The sequence below is a fragment of the Astatotilapia calliptera genome, chromosome 7 (assembly GCF_900246225.1).
Source record: "Astatotilapia calliptera chromosome 7, fAstCal1.2, whole genome shotgun sequence".
NCBI lineage: Eukaryota > Metazoa > Chordata > Actinopteri > Cichliformes > Cichlidae > Astatotilapia > Astatotilapia calliptera.
In genome coordinates this window covers 34,625,881-34,643,299 of record NC_039308.1, presented here as the reverse complement: position 1 = coordinate 34,643,299, position 17,419 = coordinate 34,625,881, and the positions used below count along the sequence as shown (strand labels likewise).

General features: G+C 39.0%; 1 protein-coding gene across 7 annotated transcripts in view; it reads left to right on the top strand.

The window, feature by feature from the left end:
* Positions 1 to 17,419, top strand: part of tcf4 (transcription factor 4) — a 177,401-nt gene that overhangs the window by 129,364 nt on the left and 30,618 nt on the right. For all 7 annotated transcript variants that reach the window (XM_026174486.1, XM_026174485.1, XM_026174489.1 and 4 more), the window contains 5 exons: positions 4,804 to 4,909; positions 7,890 to 8,038; positions 8,850 to 8,997; positions 15,412 to 15,482; positions 15,662 to 15,740. In XM_026174486.1, coding sequence (XP_026030271.1) covers positions 4,804 to 4,909; positions 7,890 to 8,038; positions 8,850 to 8,997; positions 15,412 to 15,482; positions 15,662 to 15,740 — 553 coding nt within the window. The remainder of the gene's footprint in view (positions 1 to 4,803; positions 4,910 to 7,889; positions 8,039 to 8,849; positions 8,998 to 15,411; positions 15,483 to 15,661; positions 15,741 to 17,419) is intronic.

Genomic DNA, 17,419 nt, shown 5'->3' with positions numbered 1-17,419 from the left:
GCAAACTTTGAACCATTTCCATTTTTTTCTATTGTGGTCCAGATCATTGATTTTGTAGTTTTTGTCTTTCTCTTACACAGAGCCCGGGGTGACTGGTTTCTACTTTATACCAAAGCACAACAGTTATTCCATACCTGCTTCTACTGGAGCAGAATAAGTATTTGACATAAAACAATGAATTGTGGGAATATCCCCCAGTTTACATAATAGTGGTTTAAAAAAAGCTCCAAATGAAGGTTATTGATGGGATGCAAACTGTTTTTGTTGTGGTTGGCATTATTTTCTGTGGTTTGTGGTCAGTAAAATTACAAAACAGTTGAGGCTTTCTCTCATTGGCTCAAGGTCTGCTGGTTAACTGTGGGAATACTGATGCTTCTGTGTGTGTGTCTGTGTGTGTGTGACTGCTGGAAGTGAGGTTGTTATTGTGTCCCTCTGCATTCTTCAGACTTCAGCGCACTCTGCACCTGTTGCTGTCTGTCTCTAACACACACACAGACATACAGTACAAATCACATTCTTTCGTCACCAGTCTAACAGCAGCATTCAATGGGAAAATATGCCTGCACCGCATGAGACATAAATCTGAATATTTTCAGCAGGAATGACACAAGCATGCGTGTTTGAGTGTGTGTTTGTGTTTGTGTATGTGTGTGTGTGTTCTTGCACAGGCTTTGGGTCAATAAATGTGGTTTTATGATTAGAGCACATACTCTGTTCTCAGAGGGGAAGAGGAGGAGGAAGAGGAAGTTTAAGGGGATTTTAGTTTAGCTCTAATGACATCCACAGATTCCGTGGGGGGGGGGTGTGTGTGTGTGTGTGTGTGTGTGTGTGTGTGTGTGTGTGTGTGTGTGTGTGTGTGTGTGTGTGTGTGTGGACTGGGGGATTTGGGTCCTTAAACTCGTGCAAGGTGCATTGTGGGAAGGTACAGACCTCTCCTAGCTGACTTAGCAGCTTCTATCTGTGTGCTTGAGCTTGTGTATTTGGAAGTTTGTTAGTGTGTGTGTGTGTGTGTGTGTGTGTGTGTGTGTGTGTGTGTGTGTGTGTGTGTGTGTGGTTATTCATGGGTGGGTGTTTCCTGACCCCAGCATTCGATTCCCACAGTTCCCAGTGCTCTTCTGACATCCTGACTGTCATGCCGTTCATCGCTGTGTTGCAGTCTTTCTGTAACTATTTTCTTTCATGAAGTTAAAAACGTTTACTTTGTTTTTACTTTTACACCAGTCACATTTCACATAGTTTTAGATCAACGGTGGCTCAGGGGGTTCTGTAACTGGAAGGTCGCCGGTTCGATCCCCGTGCTGTCTGTCCTGGTCGTTGTGTCCTTGGGCAAGACACTTTACCCTACCACCTACTGGTGTTGGCCAGAGGGGCCGATGGCGCGATATGGCAGCCTCGCTTCTGTCAGTCTGCCCCAGGGCAGCTGTGGCTACAACTGTGGCTTTCATCCACCAGTGTGTGAATGTGAGAGTGAATGAATAGTGGCATTGTAAAGCGCTTTGGGTGTCTTGAAAAGCGCTATATAAATGCAATCCATTATTATTATTATTATTATTATTATTATTATTACTTAACACTGTAGCCACTTTAGTTGACAAGTTCAGACTCATAAAGTCTCAGAGCAGCAAAGCTTGAGACAAACTTTTTTTAAATTTCTCTCTAAATTTCTTTGGGATTAAATATCAATCACTTTCAGTAAAATCACTTTATTATTAATCAATTAAAAAATCAATTATTTTGAAACTATTCAGTCATTGCAGGATGCGGTGACTCGAAGTGTAGTTGCATTTCTAGAGAGGTGCACATCAGGTTATCAGCGTATTGTTAAAAAGGGTTTATGGTTATGTTGTAAGATATGACGTAGATTCCCCATCCACATGCAATAGTGGGGTTAGGTAAACTGGTCATTCTAAATTGCACACAGGTGTGAATGTGAGTGCGACTGGATGTCATGCTACTGGGCAACCTGTCCAATTCAATTAATAAAACTCAGCGGAAGTAAGTGGACTAAATTTAAGAGCTTGTATTTATACCTGGTGGGCAAAACAACTGCAGGTGTATTGATCAATCGAGAACCAATAAACCAAAAATAAAGAATAACTGTGCCCTCAAAATCCTGATGTGCTGCCATTAAGCATTATACTATGCAGAATGTATGCAACTATAACACCTCACGAAACATTTCTCATTGTCTTATACGCTCAGCTGAAATGATGTTTCTCTGATACAGGGTCTCCAAAGACCTGTGTAAAGGAGATATTCTGGGTAACCAGAAGTCCCACAGGCCCAGGGAGAAGCTTGCATAAACACACGCCTCAAAGACTCGAGCAGTCTGAGTGGTTGTTTCGACTTCTGTAAGGATACAGGTTCCTCAGGGAGATGAAAATGTACTCCAAACAATGAACTACAAACACTCCCATGAACTCCAGAGAAGTATGACTCTAGCCTTAGCTGCGATGTTGGATCAAATCAGAAGGAAAAGAAGTACACTTCAAACCACAAAGGTCAAAACACGTTGAGCGTAGCTGATGTTTTGAAACACAAAGTCCACATCGTGGATGAAATGAGACAAATACCCCCAGTTTGTGTTTTTGATTAACCTGCTGCAAGGCCATCTCGACCTCAACTCATCCCTGAGAACCAGAGACGCTCACTTGTATGTACAGAGGTTAATCAAAACAGGGAAACACGGGGAAGCCTCTTTCTCTTCTCAGAGTTGGGTAGGCGTTGCAAAAATTTGACCATTTGTTAGTTTCTTGGTTCTCCGCAAAGACTGTTCACCTGCAGGAGTGCAGAGGATCTAGGGTGGACTAGGTAGAAGAAATAAGAAGCTTTCCCAAACTAACAATCCTTCAGTGACGTGAGAGAAAAAAATCATGAGGTTTTTGTTTAAAAGAAACTGTTTTAATCTGTTTTCTGTTTTTAATAATTTCTCTCGGGGAGTGTGGGAAGTGAGATGATGTTTTTTTTATAATGCCCCCAAGTGTTTTTGTTTCATCTCTCTCTTTTTATTCCTTCTGTGTTTTATCATCACATTTGGTTTTTACCACATCTGTGCTCCATCCATATGCAAATACTCTAAAGTTAACAAAGCAACCCGTGTCTTTGGTTGGGGATCGAGGTAGATTAGGTGTAGCTGTGGAGTGAGGTTTTTCATTTTAATGGGAATCAACGAGAGAAAGACAGAATCGGAGAAGATTGTTTTCAACAGCTGTTCCAGTTTTTGCGTCATGCAGCGCGAGCTAGCGTAATGGCTGAGTGTTCGCACGCTATGCACACACACACACACACACACACAAAGGCATGCTGTGGGGACCCCCAGCTGATAGTATGACCAAACTCAGACACTATGTTGCTGAGGAAGAGCGTCACCTGTTTGAGTGATGACAGGCTGCCGGTTGTACTTGCGGTCTCTCATGCTGCTGCATGTTTGCTGCATGACTGCTGCTACTGCTGCTCCTCTCCCTCTGAGAGGAGACGGACAGAAAAGCACTGATTTGGTTGTTTAAGAGGATAACTGACTGAAAATCTGTGTTGGACTCTGCAGATAGTTGGCATCATTGACACTGTAGTTTTAAGGTATTGATTGACAGATCTTAAAGTCAGAATATTAAAAAAAAAAAAAAGTAAATAATATAACCATAAAACTTCTGCAGTTGATTACTTACATTAAAATTATTATTTTTAAATTAGGGTAAATAACAATTATTTTGTTTTTGCTTTCTAAATATGTGCCAATTGGTATCCTTACTATACTACTATAAATCTAACCATTAGATAAAGAGAAGTCTGTGTTCAAATTCTTTAGTTTTGTTGCTTTGTTAAGTTTTTAATAAAGTTTTTAAAGTCTTGTTGAGCTTCACAAGTTAGAAAATGCCATTAACATTCCAAAAAAGGAATAAAATATTCAATGAATGTGGTTCTGAATGACATATGACTAAAACCCTGTGTAAAATAAATAAATGAATAAAAAATCATAATCTAGAAAATTAGTTTAAATTAAAAGATTGGAGTTTTCTGGTTCATAGTATAATAAAAAAATACATTTTAAAAAATATGGCTTCAAAGCTATGAATGATAAAAATTAACCTGGTTTACTGGTTTAAAAATAAGATCATACCTCGATCATACTTCTTCTGTAATTGATTTGAAACATTGGAACGATTATCAGTTATCATCTTTTTTGTTTGTTTTATGCTACAAGTTGTCTTAAATTATAGGTTAAGCAATCCAACAGAGGTATTATCTAATTAAAACTTAATTCATTAATAAAATGAACACCTGAATGTGTCTTTCCTTAGTCTGAAAGAAAATGCTGATTCAAAATGATCAAGAACTTGAAAAAGAAAAAAGTTTTAAATTATGCTCTTTTTCTAGCATAATGATAACATGATGAATGGAAAACATATACTATTTTATATTTTGGATGCATACAATATGAAATCTATATATAATGTGTTACATGTTTTTTTTAATGAATCCTGCACAAAGCAAACCTAAAACAGACCTGTATTGTTCAGAAACCAATATTCATGTAATTTACACAAAGTTTCCAGAACAGCTTCCATATTTTTTCCCCCAGTTTAACAATCACAGCCAAAGACCCACAGCAGCCCAGGAAGCTGTGTTCATTCAATCAGATATTCCAGGGTGATGTTTTAGTGAAGGAGGGAAGTGTCAGTCATCTGTTACAACCTCCTGGAAATGATGTCTGAGACTAACTCCTGCTGAGCCTCTGTGAGGAAAAATGAGAGAATGGAAGGTTTGATTTTTGCCTGACGTCGTGTGTTTCTGTGTTTGTTGCAGGTGTACGCTCCGTCTGCCAGCACAGCCGACTACAACAGGGACTCACCGGGTTATCCCTCCTCCAAACCTCCCAGTGCTGGCTTCCCAAGCTCTTTCTTTATGCCAGGTAATCACATTCACACACACATACACAAGGTCTGTCCTTCGTCAAACCTCCCACCACCACATTCCCAAGCTCACTGTGGATACTGGATAGCTGACAAAATGAGCCGAAGGCTCCCTGAACTGGAAGTTGTTCTCACCAAAATCAGCCAAAAAACTGAGTCATACATTTAGTTATTTATTATCACAGCCACCCAGAGGAGGTCTTCATAGTTTGCAGCACACATCGGTGATGTCAACATCACTGATGCTGTTTGCTAACTTACTTGCAGTGGCAAGGGTAGCTGTGCTCTTCATTTTAATTTTAGCTCATGTGTCTATCTACTCTTTGGTCACTCTGGTCTCAAACGCGGACGGAATATCAAACAACGACACTGTACATATTTCTATTAGGATTCCAGTTGCAGTGTGAGGACAAGTAATGTTATGATTTATAGAACCGATTAGTGCAATTAAAAAAAAAAATACTCATTTTAAATTCTCTAAAAATACACTGGACAACTTAAAGATCAAAGACTCAACTCCATAAAAAATACAGGCTGGAAACTTTCATGGATTAGGTTGTAGCCACTGATATGACTTTGTGCAAACATTTCATTTGTGACCTTTTAAATTAAAACAGGAATTGTCCTGGCGATTTTCACATGTCCGAGCAATTTAGTGTTGACACAGGTTGGATCAGCAGCTTCTGCAGGTGGTTGGTTGGTTGGTTTGGTTCACCTGGAACATTGGCTCCATTTAATCGCTTTGATTTTATGGAACACTAGCCCAACAAACAAGTGAGTCATGTAGATATACTACAGTATAATATAAGGTGCAGGTGCTTGTCATTGATTGGATAACTAAAACTACTGGCTCTGTTAGAGTAGTTTTTAATGATTCAAAATTTAAAAAAAAAACTTTTACTTGGGCTTAACACAGCACCTCAGCTCATCCTGTGTGAAACCAGCTGTTTTAACACCCCACTTCTTTTAAGACTAACTCTTTAAGCACACTTTCTTGTGAATGTCTCCGCGGTGTAAGCAAAAGTTCTGAACAGCAGGTGTGCTCACAGCCAGAGCTATGCCTAAGATGAATATATTATAGTTAGCCACTTTTATTACATCATTCAGAGCCAAGAATAGAAAAAAACTCTGAAAAAGATCATTTGGAGCAGTCTGAAGCCTGTGCTCTGGCTCCCAGGGATTACTTATACATACACTGACCTCGTTATCTGAAACTCTGGCCATGTATAATATGCGCATACACTTCTGTAGCAGAGAAAATAAATAAAAGAATAACAGGTCTACTTTAGTATCTCTTTGAAGAGACTGGATTAAAAATACAGGCCATTATCTCTGCGTTATGCCCTTCCTTTTAGAGTGTTTGGTCCTGTTTTGATTAAACAAATTTGTCTGCTTTTCAACTATAGATGGAAAATGCTTTGACAATTTTCAATTCTCATTTCCCCCCCGACTCTCCTCTTTTCTCTCTGCTGGGTGTCTGTCATGTATACAGTACATACACTCTCAACTAATTTCACACGGTGGACATGGTCCCAGAAATCAGGTTTGTCCTGCACACATCCGTGTTAACCGGGTTATTCTTAAATTCTTAATGTGAGGAAGGAGACCAGGTGTCCCATTTATGTGAATGTTTTCTGAAATCAGGTTACTGCACAAAGTGGGTCAGATTGCTGAACTGCATGTAGACACTGTTGAGTGTCTGGAAGGTTTGACAGCAGAGAGAAACCTCACTGTGTTTTCACCTTGTTTTCTTACACAGGAGATTACCTTGTCAGAAACCTGCACATCACATGTACCTCCCCTAAATTTCATTAATATATATCAATTTATTTGATCAATTGAAATTTTGTTTTACTGTAGTGGGAAAAATATCTAAATCATGCAATCACTGTTTCACTTTTACAGTCAAACACGTGAATAATGGCAGCAGCAGCTGATGACCTCAAAACAAGATAATAAATTGGTAAAATAGACACGTTAGTTCAGTAGCATGAAAAATGTAACTTTACTCTCTGTGAAATCAATGTCTCTGATTATAAGATCCTTTCAAATATCAGAAAGTGTGTGGTACTTCTCTCATTCCCATCTTTAGGTCTTCTTGACAAGCTGCAATTTAAAAATGAAAAGTTTTCCCATTAAAAAAAAAAAAGAAGCTTCAAACCTAAATTGACTTGCACTTGGCCTGTCTTCCCTTGAGGTTGATCCTCTTGTGCACCTCTGGGCCTCTGCGGCCCCAGTAACTGGAAGCCCTCGGTCGATTCAAACTTCCTCTGGTCCATAGTTGAACTGAAAATCCAGTTGCAATATTAAGTTTATTTACACGGTTACTTGCACCAAAGAGAATAAGGTTAAAGGCTGCGTGGGTGGGTGGTCAGATTGTCTATGGAGGTTGAGGCTAGAATGTCTTTCTGGTATTATTTCTGATGAGCAGAAGGAAGCCAGGAACCGGGAGTAGTTGGGAGGTCACTGGCAGATAGTTGAAGCCAGTTGAGGCTAGTGGTGTGGAAAGCTGAGGGGCAAATGGATCCTAAGGATGAATAATATCAGTTGAGGGGAAACTGAGACAGCACTCAGATGGAAAGATTATAGCAAAACATTTACTGAAATGCTCAAACTAGAGTGATATTAACTGAGTCTACGATCTGGCAGAAGATTAGTGTCTACAAATCTGGAGCTGTAGTAGCTGATTGGAGAATTAGAAGAACCAGCGCATAGGCACCTTTGAAGACACTCCTGTAATGGCATAGATAGAGAAAGTTAGTGGGAGAATGTTATTTTATGACTTTTTTTTTAGTGGTGCATTTGTAGGTCTTGCACAAAAGCCCTTAGTTACAAGGAAAAAAGCATGCAGCTTTCACAATAAAAGTATTTTTGTTTTTAAAACTGTTTAAAACTTCTGTCTTAAGGTTTTGTAAAAAGAACAAAACAAAATGCATTTTTCTAACTTCCTTATCTTCCTTTCTGTATCGCCTTTATCAGATGGTCACCATAGCGGCGATCCCTGGAGCAGCAGTAGCAGCAGTATGAGCCAGCAAGGTTACCACGGCAGCATGCTAGGTGGCGGGAATTCAGCCCACGGCGCTGCTCAGAGCTCCTCCTACTGCGGGATTCACCCTCACGACAGACTGGTGAGCAGAACTGTCCGTCACACGGTGTCCGAACATGGACACAACATGGAGAATGTGCTTCTTTACTGATTTTGTTTTCTGAAGCTGCATTGCACAGTGGGGCCATCCAGCTAACAGCTAAATCCAGTAAGCAACCCTGGAATGTAGATTTTTATTCTACTACCTACATTCTGCAGCAAAATTAAATTCAACTGGTAGATTCAAATGAAATAAGACAACCTTGAAAAAGATTCATTCAAGCTTGCATGTCTTTGGTGAACACAGAAATAAAGGAAATATTGAGTCATTAGTTGGCATCTGGATGGTCGCTCTTGGACATTTATACAGAAAACTACATGGAACAAAAACTTAAAGCCACTGTAACTGAAACTATAATGACCAAAATTACAATTATGGTTACAATCCCGTTAGTCATAGATTTATAATCAACAAAATCCATTAATGAAATAAATCTATCAGTAGTGATTAATATATTAAAGACCGCTGGCTCTCTGCAGAATGAATTCAACATGCTGGTTTTTTCCAGTTATTGTTAGTTGGCTATATTGTGCTTTACTGGAAGTGCACATTTGCAGATCTGGACACATGAGAAAGATTAATAAATTCTACACATATGTGAAGCCATAAAGCTGTCAAGTGTCATTAGATAGTAATTCTTTTATTTCAGTTCTAGTGCTGTAATTATCCAGAGCGCAGGCTTCATGTTTGTAACCACTTCCTTCTGTTTTTTATTTTATTCTAATGTAATCTTTCCTGTTTCGTAGCAGTTTTCATATTAAAGGTTCATTTTTTTCCATCCGTCTCTTCGCAGAGCTACCCGTCTCACTCGTCTGCAGATATCAACTCCAGCCTTCCTCCCATGTCCAGCTTCCACAGAGGGGGAGGTGGTGGGGGCGGGGCAAATCACTACAGCACCGCCTCTTGCACTGCCCCTACCAACGGAACAGACAGCATCATGGGTAAGATGCCTGTGTAAAGAAATTACAAGGTCACTGTTAGCGTTAAATAATACTTGAAGGCAATCACGTCTCCTGATCACTCAGTGAACATTTCAAAATCTTTAATTGTACGAGCTTTAATCCGTAAAGACATTATCCAATACTGCTGCTTGGTAATCAACACAGCAAACACCGTTAGCTGATGGGAATAAGCATCCTTTCCCATAGTGATTGTGATATTCCAAATCTCTTGATCTAATGAATGATTCTCCGTTCATTAGATGCATGCCTGTCTTCAACCTTGCTCGCAGTGTAGGAATTAAATGAATGCCATCCAATTTCATCCAAAGATATTCATGGTTGTCAGAGGACGAAACCTACTGACAGTGCCAATTAGTCCTCTGACTTTCCTCTAGTGCCACAATGAGGATCAATATTTTTGTTTGTTCCTGTTTAGCAGAATGTTTTAGCACATTGTAGATAAATTGTGTACACTAATGAAATTTGTGCATGCACTTTGTGTTTAGTGCTATCTAGGAGCTGTTAGGTTTTTTACACATACAGTATAACTAAGAGAGTGTTCACGTTAACAGCAACATCGTAAACCTAACAGGATGTAGTTCATATAAAAGTCCATAAATATTTGTTGCTTGTGGGTTTCAGAGCTGTAGACTTCAGATTTCAGATCTGACTTGGACTTGACTCTAAGACTTCCTGAGTTGACTAAAGACTTTAAAAAAAACCCAACATGACCTAAGAGACTTGAAGTGTGAAATCTGGACTGACCTAAAGAACAGGACTCTTAAATTGGGACTTTCTTAAAAACAAAAGTAAAAGCTCTGCTGTGTGTAGAAGTTAAATTGTTAATGTAACTGTTTTGGTTGCATTAAAATTATGAATCTTTTTCTACATTGTTGTTATTTTGGAGTGATGATTTGGCGGTAGAGCAGGGCGATATGGCCAAAAATATTTATCACGATATATATTTGAAAATTTGCGATAACGATATAACTGACGATATAATTGATGCGTGACAAAATACAACTCCACAACATTACTAGTTCAAAAAGACAACCTTCCATTTATTTTCACTTAAACAAGAAGCTGGTTTTTATGTACATTAAAGCTTTATAAAAATGTAACAGTGCAAATGCAAATTCCTTGCTGAAAGTTTAACCAAAAGGCATTTCCAGTAGAAATGGGCTGACATATCCTGAGCATAACCATGTATAAGATCCACTGAAGTTAAAAAGAGGTGCTTTGCAACATTAAACTGCAGTGTGCAGTATGCATTTTTCGGACCGTAAGGTGCACGGGATTATAGCGCACATTAAGCGAAACAAAGCAGTGAGATAAATCAAACTTTATTAAACTCATTCTTCTTGCTTCCTCCACTTCTGTACCATTGATTCATTAATGTTGAATTCTCTGGCAGCGGCTCTATTCCCATGTAGTTGCAGTATATTAATGACTAACCTCGTATTATGGATGGATTATCTCAGTTGTTCTCCTGACTGAAGTTTGGTCCGTTTACAGCATCCTGCCATGCGATTGCATTTGTCTCTAACCATGATGAACCTTCACGTTAACTTTTATAAGTGGAAAAGTGTTAGTGTTCGTCCTCCAGCTTCACTGTTTATGTTATGCTAACATAGCTGTGTCGCTAGCGATCACGTAGCACATCATTATATACCAGCTAGCCCAACTTCAGTAACCCTACAAACGTCACTGCTGTTTAGTTTCCTGTCTTCATTTATGTTGGACGTGATAGCAGAGCTGTACGTTTGAATTTTTTCAGAAATCTCTCAGTCAGAACATGCTATAGCATGCTTAGGTAACTAGCGAAACTAGCCAGCTAACTTCTGCTAGCTTCCTGCTAACTTCTAACTCCGTTAAATGTAATAACTTGTTTTCATGGATGCCTGGAAGTTAAACTTTATAGTTACACCTGGTAAAGCAGCAATGCTGATCGTTTTATTAAAGATGAAAGAATTTAGACAGTTTTTAACTCTCAGTGATGCTGCAGTGTTGTTTGACCTGAAGCATACAGAGTTTAGGACCCAGATTACTCCCAGATATAGGAGCATCTTAGTCCGACAAATACGATAATAACGACGGCCGCTTGCATGTTCTGCAAAAAAATGTGCTTTGTTGTGTATCTGACGGACAAACACCAAACCAGTTCCACATCACGGAAGTTGCACCATTTTTACAAACCAATTCTGGTTCATCTGTTTCACTCAACAATCGGCCATGTGCGTATGAAAACAAAGGCACTGCGCATGCGCGTTTTACTCCCATTCTATCGCGATATTTCATTTTCCTATCGTTGCCTAACATTATACCGGTATTACCGTGAACGGTATAATATGGCCCAGCCCTATTTGGCGGCACTAAATGCTTTCAAACATGTACTCTGTTTTTTGCAAATTCATCCTTTAAGCCCACAACATTTTTTTTGTTTATTTGTTTATATAGAATTTAAATACTTTTATTCATATTGCTAAATAATTTAAACAATTACAAAACTGTAATTATTATTGTATCACAAAAATTTGCAGCATCGGTTACGGCAAGCCCTTCATCCTTTAGCCAGGAGACACCCCCACACATCGGTACTGATTAATTTGGGGCTTGTTTTGCGTAAAACATCACTAAATATTAATCAGTTTCTAAAGTGCTCCCAGGTCATTTTATGTGCATTAACAAACTGACTATTTCAGGTTTGGAATGCAGTTTTGTTTCTGTGTGTATGGATAAATAAATAAACTGCCATGTACAGTGGCGGTCAGCAGGAACCCAAAAATAAATCTGGGGGTCCCCCTCGTGCTTAGGGAGGAGTCACATGTACCCATTTCAGGTTTCAATCCTCTCATTTACTTCAGATGGTTTGATGTGATGTGTTGCTGAGCTGAATTGTGGATCCATTGCTTTTCTTTTCTTTGCTCAAGCTGCTTGTGCTAAAAAGTTAAGGCAAGTTCAAATATCAAAGCAGGCGCCAGCAAATCGAATCACATTTATTTAAATCCTCCAGTGCTGTAACTAGCCAATCAAATCATGTTATGATAATATCCTGAGAGAGGGAGGTAATTGTGCATTCGGCTATCAAAATACAGGAGGAGTTGGTCATTACAGGGAGTCATCAGCCTGTTGTATAAGAAAAAAGTCTAGCACAGGCAGCTTACTTGGCTTATGCTAATTGCTAATCTAAACTCAGGCTGCCTTGTGAGTGATTGTTTATTGCTGCTGTGATGTTTGCACCAGCAAAGATGCTCCCCACATGCCTATCATCAATCACTAAAGCAGCGTGAATCTTCTCCAAAGGTCCATCCACAACTACGCAATTTCATTTTAAACATATGACTGTCTCACTCACAAGTAAACCAAAAATAATAGAGCACCGCTGCAGCCTTGCATTGGATAAGTGGAGGAAGATGGATGGTCTTTGTTTCACTGTTTTTCTCCCTCTGTAGTTTTTTCTACTCTTTTAGGCCCGATGCTTCCTCTTTGCACAGGTGCACACATGCCTACTGTATGGGAAAAGTCCAGATAATGTGTAACAAGTGTGTTAGCAGAGACAGAAATTATTTCTGAATAGATTCTGCTTAGACAGAGATTTGAAAACACTTTTAAAATAAGTGTTTTAACGTGGATGCTACCTAAATGTGTTTCCAATTAACTTTGTCACATAACGAATACGATATACAAGATTCTCCATATAAGACCAAACAGTTTTGTGATATTTTAAAATTTTGTTTTTTATGCACTACATGGAAAAACACCTAGAGTTACTACTTAAGAAATGAGGTTAACAGTTCTTCCCTATTAGCAGGGTTTTGTTTATAGCCACATAATCAGTTACAACTCTCCGTGCTGTGATTAGACACAGATGATTTAAACTTTTTTGTTAGAGTCAGAAACAGAATATAGTCAAACTGAGAAGCACACTTGGACTTCATTTTGGCTTGACCTTGACATCACCGTAACACACCACTGCATGCACACAAACACACACATACACACAGCATACCATATGGACCCCTTACTTTGAGTCCCGTAGAACAAATAGAACAGCAATAAGAAACAGATTGAAAGTTTGTTTTCATGGAAAGACATCTCCAACATTCCTCATCTCACACAGACACAGTTCAAGCAGATAAGTGTAAACACAAGATGAACCTAATAAAAAGCATGCTGCTGTTATTTAAATGTAAACATATGATAAACGTGAACTCACAAACTCTTAAACACGGATGCTGGGTGTTTATAGGTGATTTTCTGCCTCAGACTGCTTTTGTACAACTAAACATGCACATTGACTTTATGTAGAACATGAGCTGTGGACATGAAAGAGTCATGTCGGTTGTAATTAATACCAATAACAAGCAATGTTCCTAAGAGGAATGTCCTTAGTGACAGAATTTACCTCACCTGTATCTATCTGTAGGATCAGTGTATTATATTTCCATCAAATCAAACCTCACACCTGAACTCTGGCTTAAAAGCTGAGATTTTCAATCATTACGATTTTCTTACTGTTTATTGACCTAAGGTGTGAGAGTTTGCTAGTTTATACAATGCATTAAAACTTTCTGCATTGCAAGTGTAATAAAGTCATAGCTATTCATTCTCTTCCATGTATCCAATTTTGCTGGTAAACATAACAAATGTAAAAGATAAAGGGAGCAGTTAAGTCAGAGAAAGAAAAGAAAAAACAGAATTTGTTGGTGTAGCTGTAAATACTCACCCTAAGCTGTTAGCTTTCTTCAGGCTATGCTAGCTATCCATTTAACAGTCCTTGCACTGCTGCTAGCATAGTATTGTAAACAGCGTAGCATAGTAGGCACATAAAATCATGCAACTGAATAGAGTAGATCAGCCCCATACAGCCGCCCTCTGTTGAGTCCATGTGGTACCTATCATATTGGCAGATACCTTAAGTATTATGCACTGTAAACAATTAGCATGAACAATTTAGCTGATTTACAGCAAAGAACTGGAGATACAAAAACAAAAGTAAAAAAAAGCTAAATTGTGATTTACTATTAGATTGGTTTATAAAATAAATTAGTATTTTTTTCTCTGTTTTTGAAGAGGTGACACACAAAAAACAAAAGTAAAAACTAAATAGTGATTTACTAATAATTTCGTTTATAAAATTAATTCGTTTTTTGTTCTCTTTCTTTGAAGAGGTGACGGACAAAAAAAACCCCAAAACCTAAAAAAAAAAAAAAAAAAGTTTTATCCTCTCTATGCTCTCCTGCTTTGTGGCTATAAGCTCTCGTTTATGAAAAAGATTTCCTACTGCATATGTTTTGAATTATGCATCAAGTGAGGGTGTGTGTGTGTGTGTGTGTGTGTGTGTGTGTGTGTGTGTGTGTGTGTGTGTGTTAAACAGTAATCCCTTGGATGGTTTACTAGGCCAGTGGTGTGGCATGAGTGAGACATGAGGCTTTAACCCCAAAACATATGCTGCTTCCCCGTCTCTCGTTCTGTCTACCTGTCTCTCTCTCTTTTCTTTCTAGCAGCTTAAAGAAGTCCACTGCTGCCAATCTCTGTAATGGATTCATTTGCCGTGAAAGGATGTGTTTTTGCTGCGCGCAAGCCTGTTTGTGTGTCTTTGTGTGTGTGTCTAACTTGTGTGTGCAAGCGTAAAGTTTCCATCTGGGATCTGCTATCAGGAGAGATGTGCTGTGAGCATGTCAGTCTTATGCCTCAGTATATGTGTGTGTGTGTGTGTGTGCCTGCGTGTGTTTGTGTGGGCGCTCATCTGGTCTTGTGAGGTCACTTCCTTCCTCTCTGGCCTCAGTGCTCTTCAAGTGTGTGAAACAGATTTAGTTGCATTTAAAGTCCAGCATTTCCCCACAAACTCATGGCGTCACACTTTTAAAATGCGAATGCATGGTAGTATTGAATGTTTGCTACTATTAAAGTCCGCTTTTGATTCTCTTCATTTAAAAAAGGATCCATTCATTCCTTCATTTATTGCAGCAAATGCATTTCAGCAGTGGCTCAGCAGTTGCCTTGAACTGCCTGGACGGTGCTAACCTTTGATGTAAGAGCGCTAAGGAGGAAGTCAATGTATTAACGACCCAAAAACACGGAAAGGATTCCTTGAAAATAGATGGAATATTATTAATGAAAGTGTGGGACTTGCATTTCTTGGAGGTTTACAAAATGTGATTTTTGAGGTGTAATTTCCAGTTCTAATGAACATGTTTTTAAGGTTTACCTGTGGAACGGATGGGCTGAATAATTAAATATGTAGTTAACAACATCCTCATTTACAAGAATACATCCCTCTTTTCCCCTGTGTGTGTGTGTGTGTGTGTGTGTGTGTGTGTGTGTGTGTGTGTGTGTGTGTGTGTGTGTGTGTGTGTGTGTGTGTGTGTGTGTGTGTGTGTGTGTGTGTGTGTGTGTGTGTGTGTGTCACAGCTAACCGAGCACAGAGCGCAGCAGCCAGCAGCTCTCAGACAGGAGATGCCTTAGGGAAAGCACTCGCATCGGTAAGTACAGCACACACGCGCACACACACACACTTTCTTGCACACACATTTTATAATGCTTTTCCTCCCAGTTCTGTTCAAGTGTTTTCAAGCCATTCTAGATGTGTAATACTACTTTAACTCTATCCTGTATTCTTGCAACTGTCATTGTTGTACTGGATTTTTTACAATTTTTACAGATCTATTCTCCTGATCACACGAACAACAGCTTCTCTTCCAATCCCTCCACCCCAGTCGGATCCCCACCCTCCCTCACAGGTAAATACACATGATGCTTAAGGTCCAATCACTGCACAGCAGCTACTATATAACCACAAATCTGCACAGACTGACACTCACAGAAGAAAAAAGCAGAGCTGACTAAAGACTTGGACTCGAGTAAGACCTGAATAAATGGACGTGAGACTTGACTCATACGTGTTTAAAATGACTGGACTTTTTCAAGACTTGAGACTTTTGACTTGAACTCGTCCCACGTGACTTTTGACTTGCCTCTTTGGTAACTTGATTTGAGCTTGGCTAACTCAACCCTCTAGACCCTTTCAGTTTGCCTGAAAGAAGCATGTGATCTTGTAAGAAAGATTTCTTATTAAATTGCAGTAAAATCCTCTAATCGCACACATTCTCATCTGTGAAGCCTTAATTTGTTTTTTTTAATGTCATAAACTAGAGATGGACCGATCCGATATTACGTATCGGTATCGGTCCGATACTGACCTAAATTACTGGATCGGATATCGGAGAAAAATAAAAAATGTAATCCGATCCATTAAATATCACGAAAGCACCTCACAAAACTTGCAACACGCCGTAACTCACCTCAGAACGTATGCATCACGTGATAGAGCGGCTGTGGCATGCGGGACCTGTGGTCTGGATAGCATGTGGAGCTTCGCTAGCAACCCGGCATTTCATCTCCGACAAAGTTATCCCCGAGAGAAGTTAAGCAAGTGTGTAAGTCCATCTCTGAATGTTTGTAAAGCATTCCTGCGTTAAGCTTAACGAGCGACTGCCTCTCGCTCTCCGGCTGCTACTTCAATCGTGAAACTGCTTAAATCAGCTGATCGGCTTTTCTGTCGCGAGTCTGTCTCTCGTTTGTTTTTGGTCCACTTTGCGCCAGAAAGAGCAAACCAGCGGCTGAACAACAGCAGCACGTTTAAGCTTGATAAGCTGTTGTTAGAATTTATTTAATATTACTTTCTACTCGAGGATCTTTTTCTACGTAGCTGACGGCTGGTAACTGTGCAGGGGCGGATCTAGCAAAGTTTAGCCAGGGGGGCCGATAGGGCATTAACTGGGAAAAGGGGCACAAAGACATACTTTTCTTTCTTATTCTCATTTAAAATGTCTAGCTTTTAATAAATAATTATCTGACACCCAAAGTTTTAATTTGATGCAAAATGAATAGAAGTCCATTATTGTATATAGTAACTATTAAGTCTAATATATATACCCTAGTAAGCTATAGTACTTTTTCCTTTGGGAAGGTACCATCTGTGCAGTCTGCAATTTTGTTGAAGAAAGATGTTGAATCTATTTAATATTTCTTGAAAAAAAATTGATTTCTGTGCATTTTTTTTCACACTGCATCAAATTAAGGTTGATTACGTCGATTAAGCATCATGAGGTGGAGCGTGAGGGGTGGTTCCCTATTTTTTATTTATTTATTTTTGTTGTTGCTGGGAGTTGGAACCCTATTAGTTAGGTTGCTTAATATTTACGCTAAGTACTCTTTAAAATACCAGAATAGGGAGGATGGTGTAGGTCTAAGTTTATTAGATTGATCAGTATTGCTGAACTATGAAATATTTTTTTTGTATACAGGTATAACAGAATAGCTTTAGTGTAGTTGTTGTTTTAAACTTGAGTATGAACTTGCAGACTTGCAAAATGCAGCAAGATATTTTAAAAAACAGTTTTGTTGATTAAAAAACACT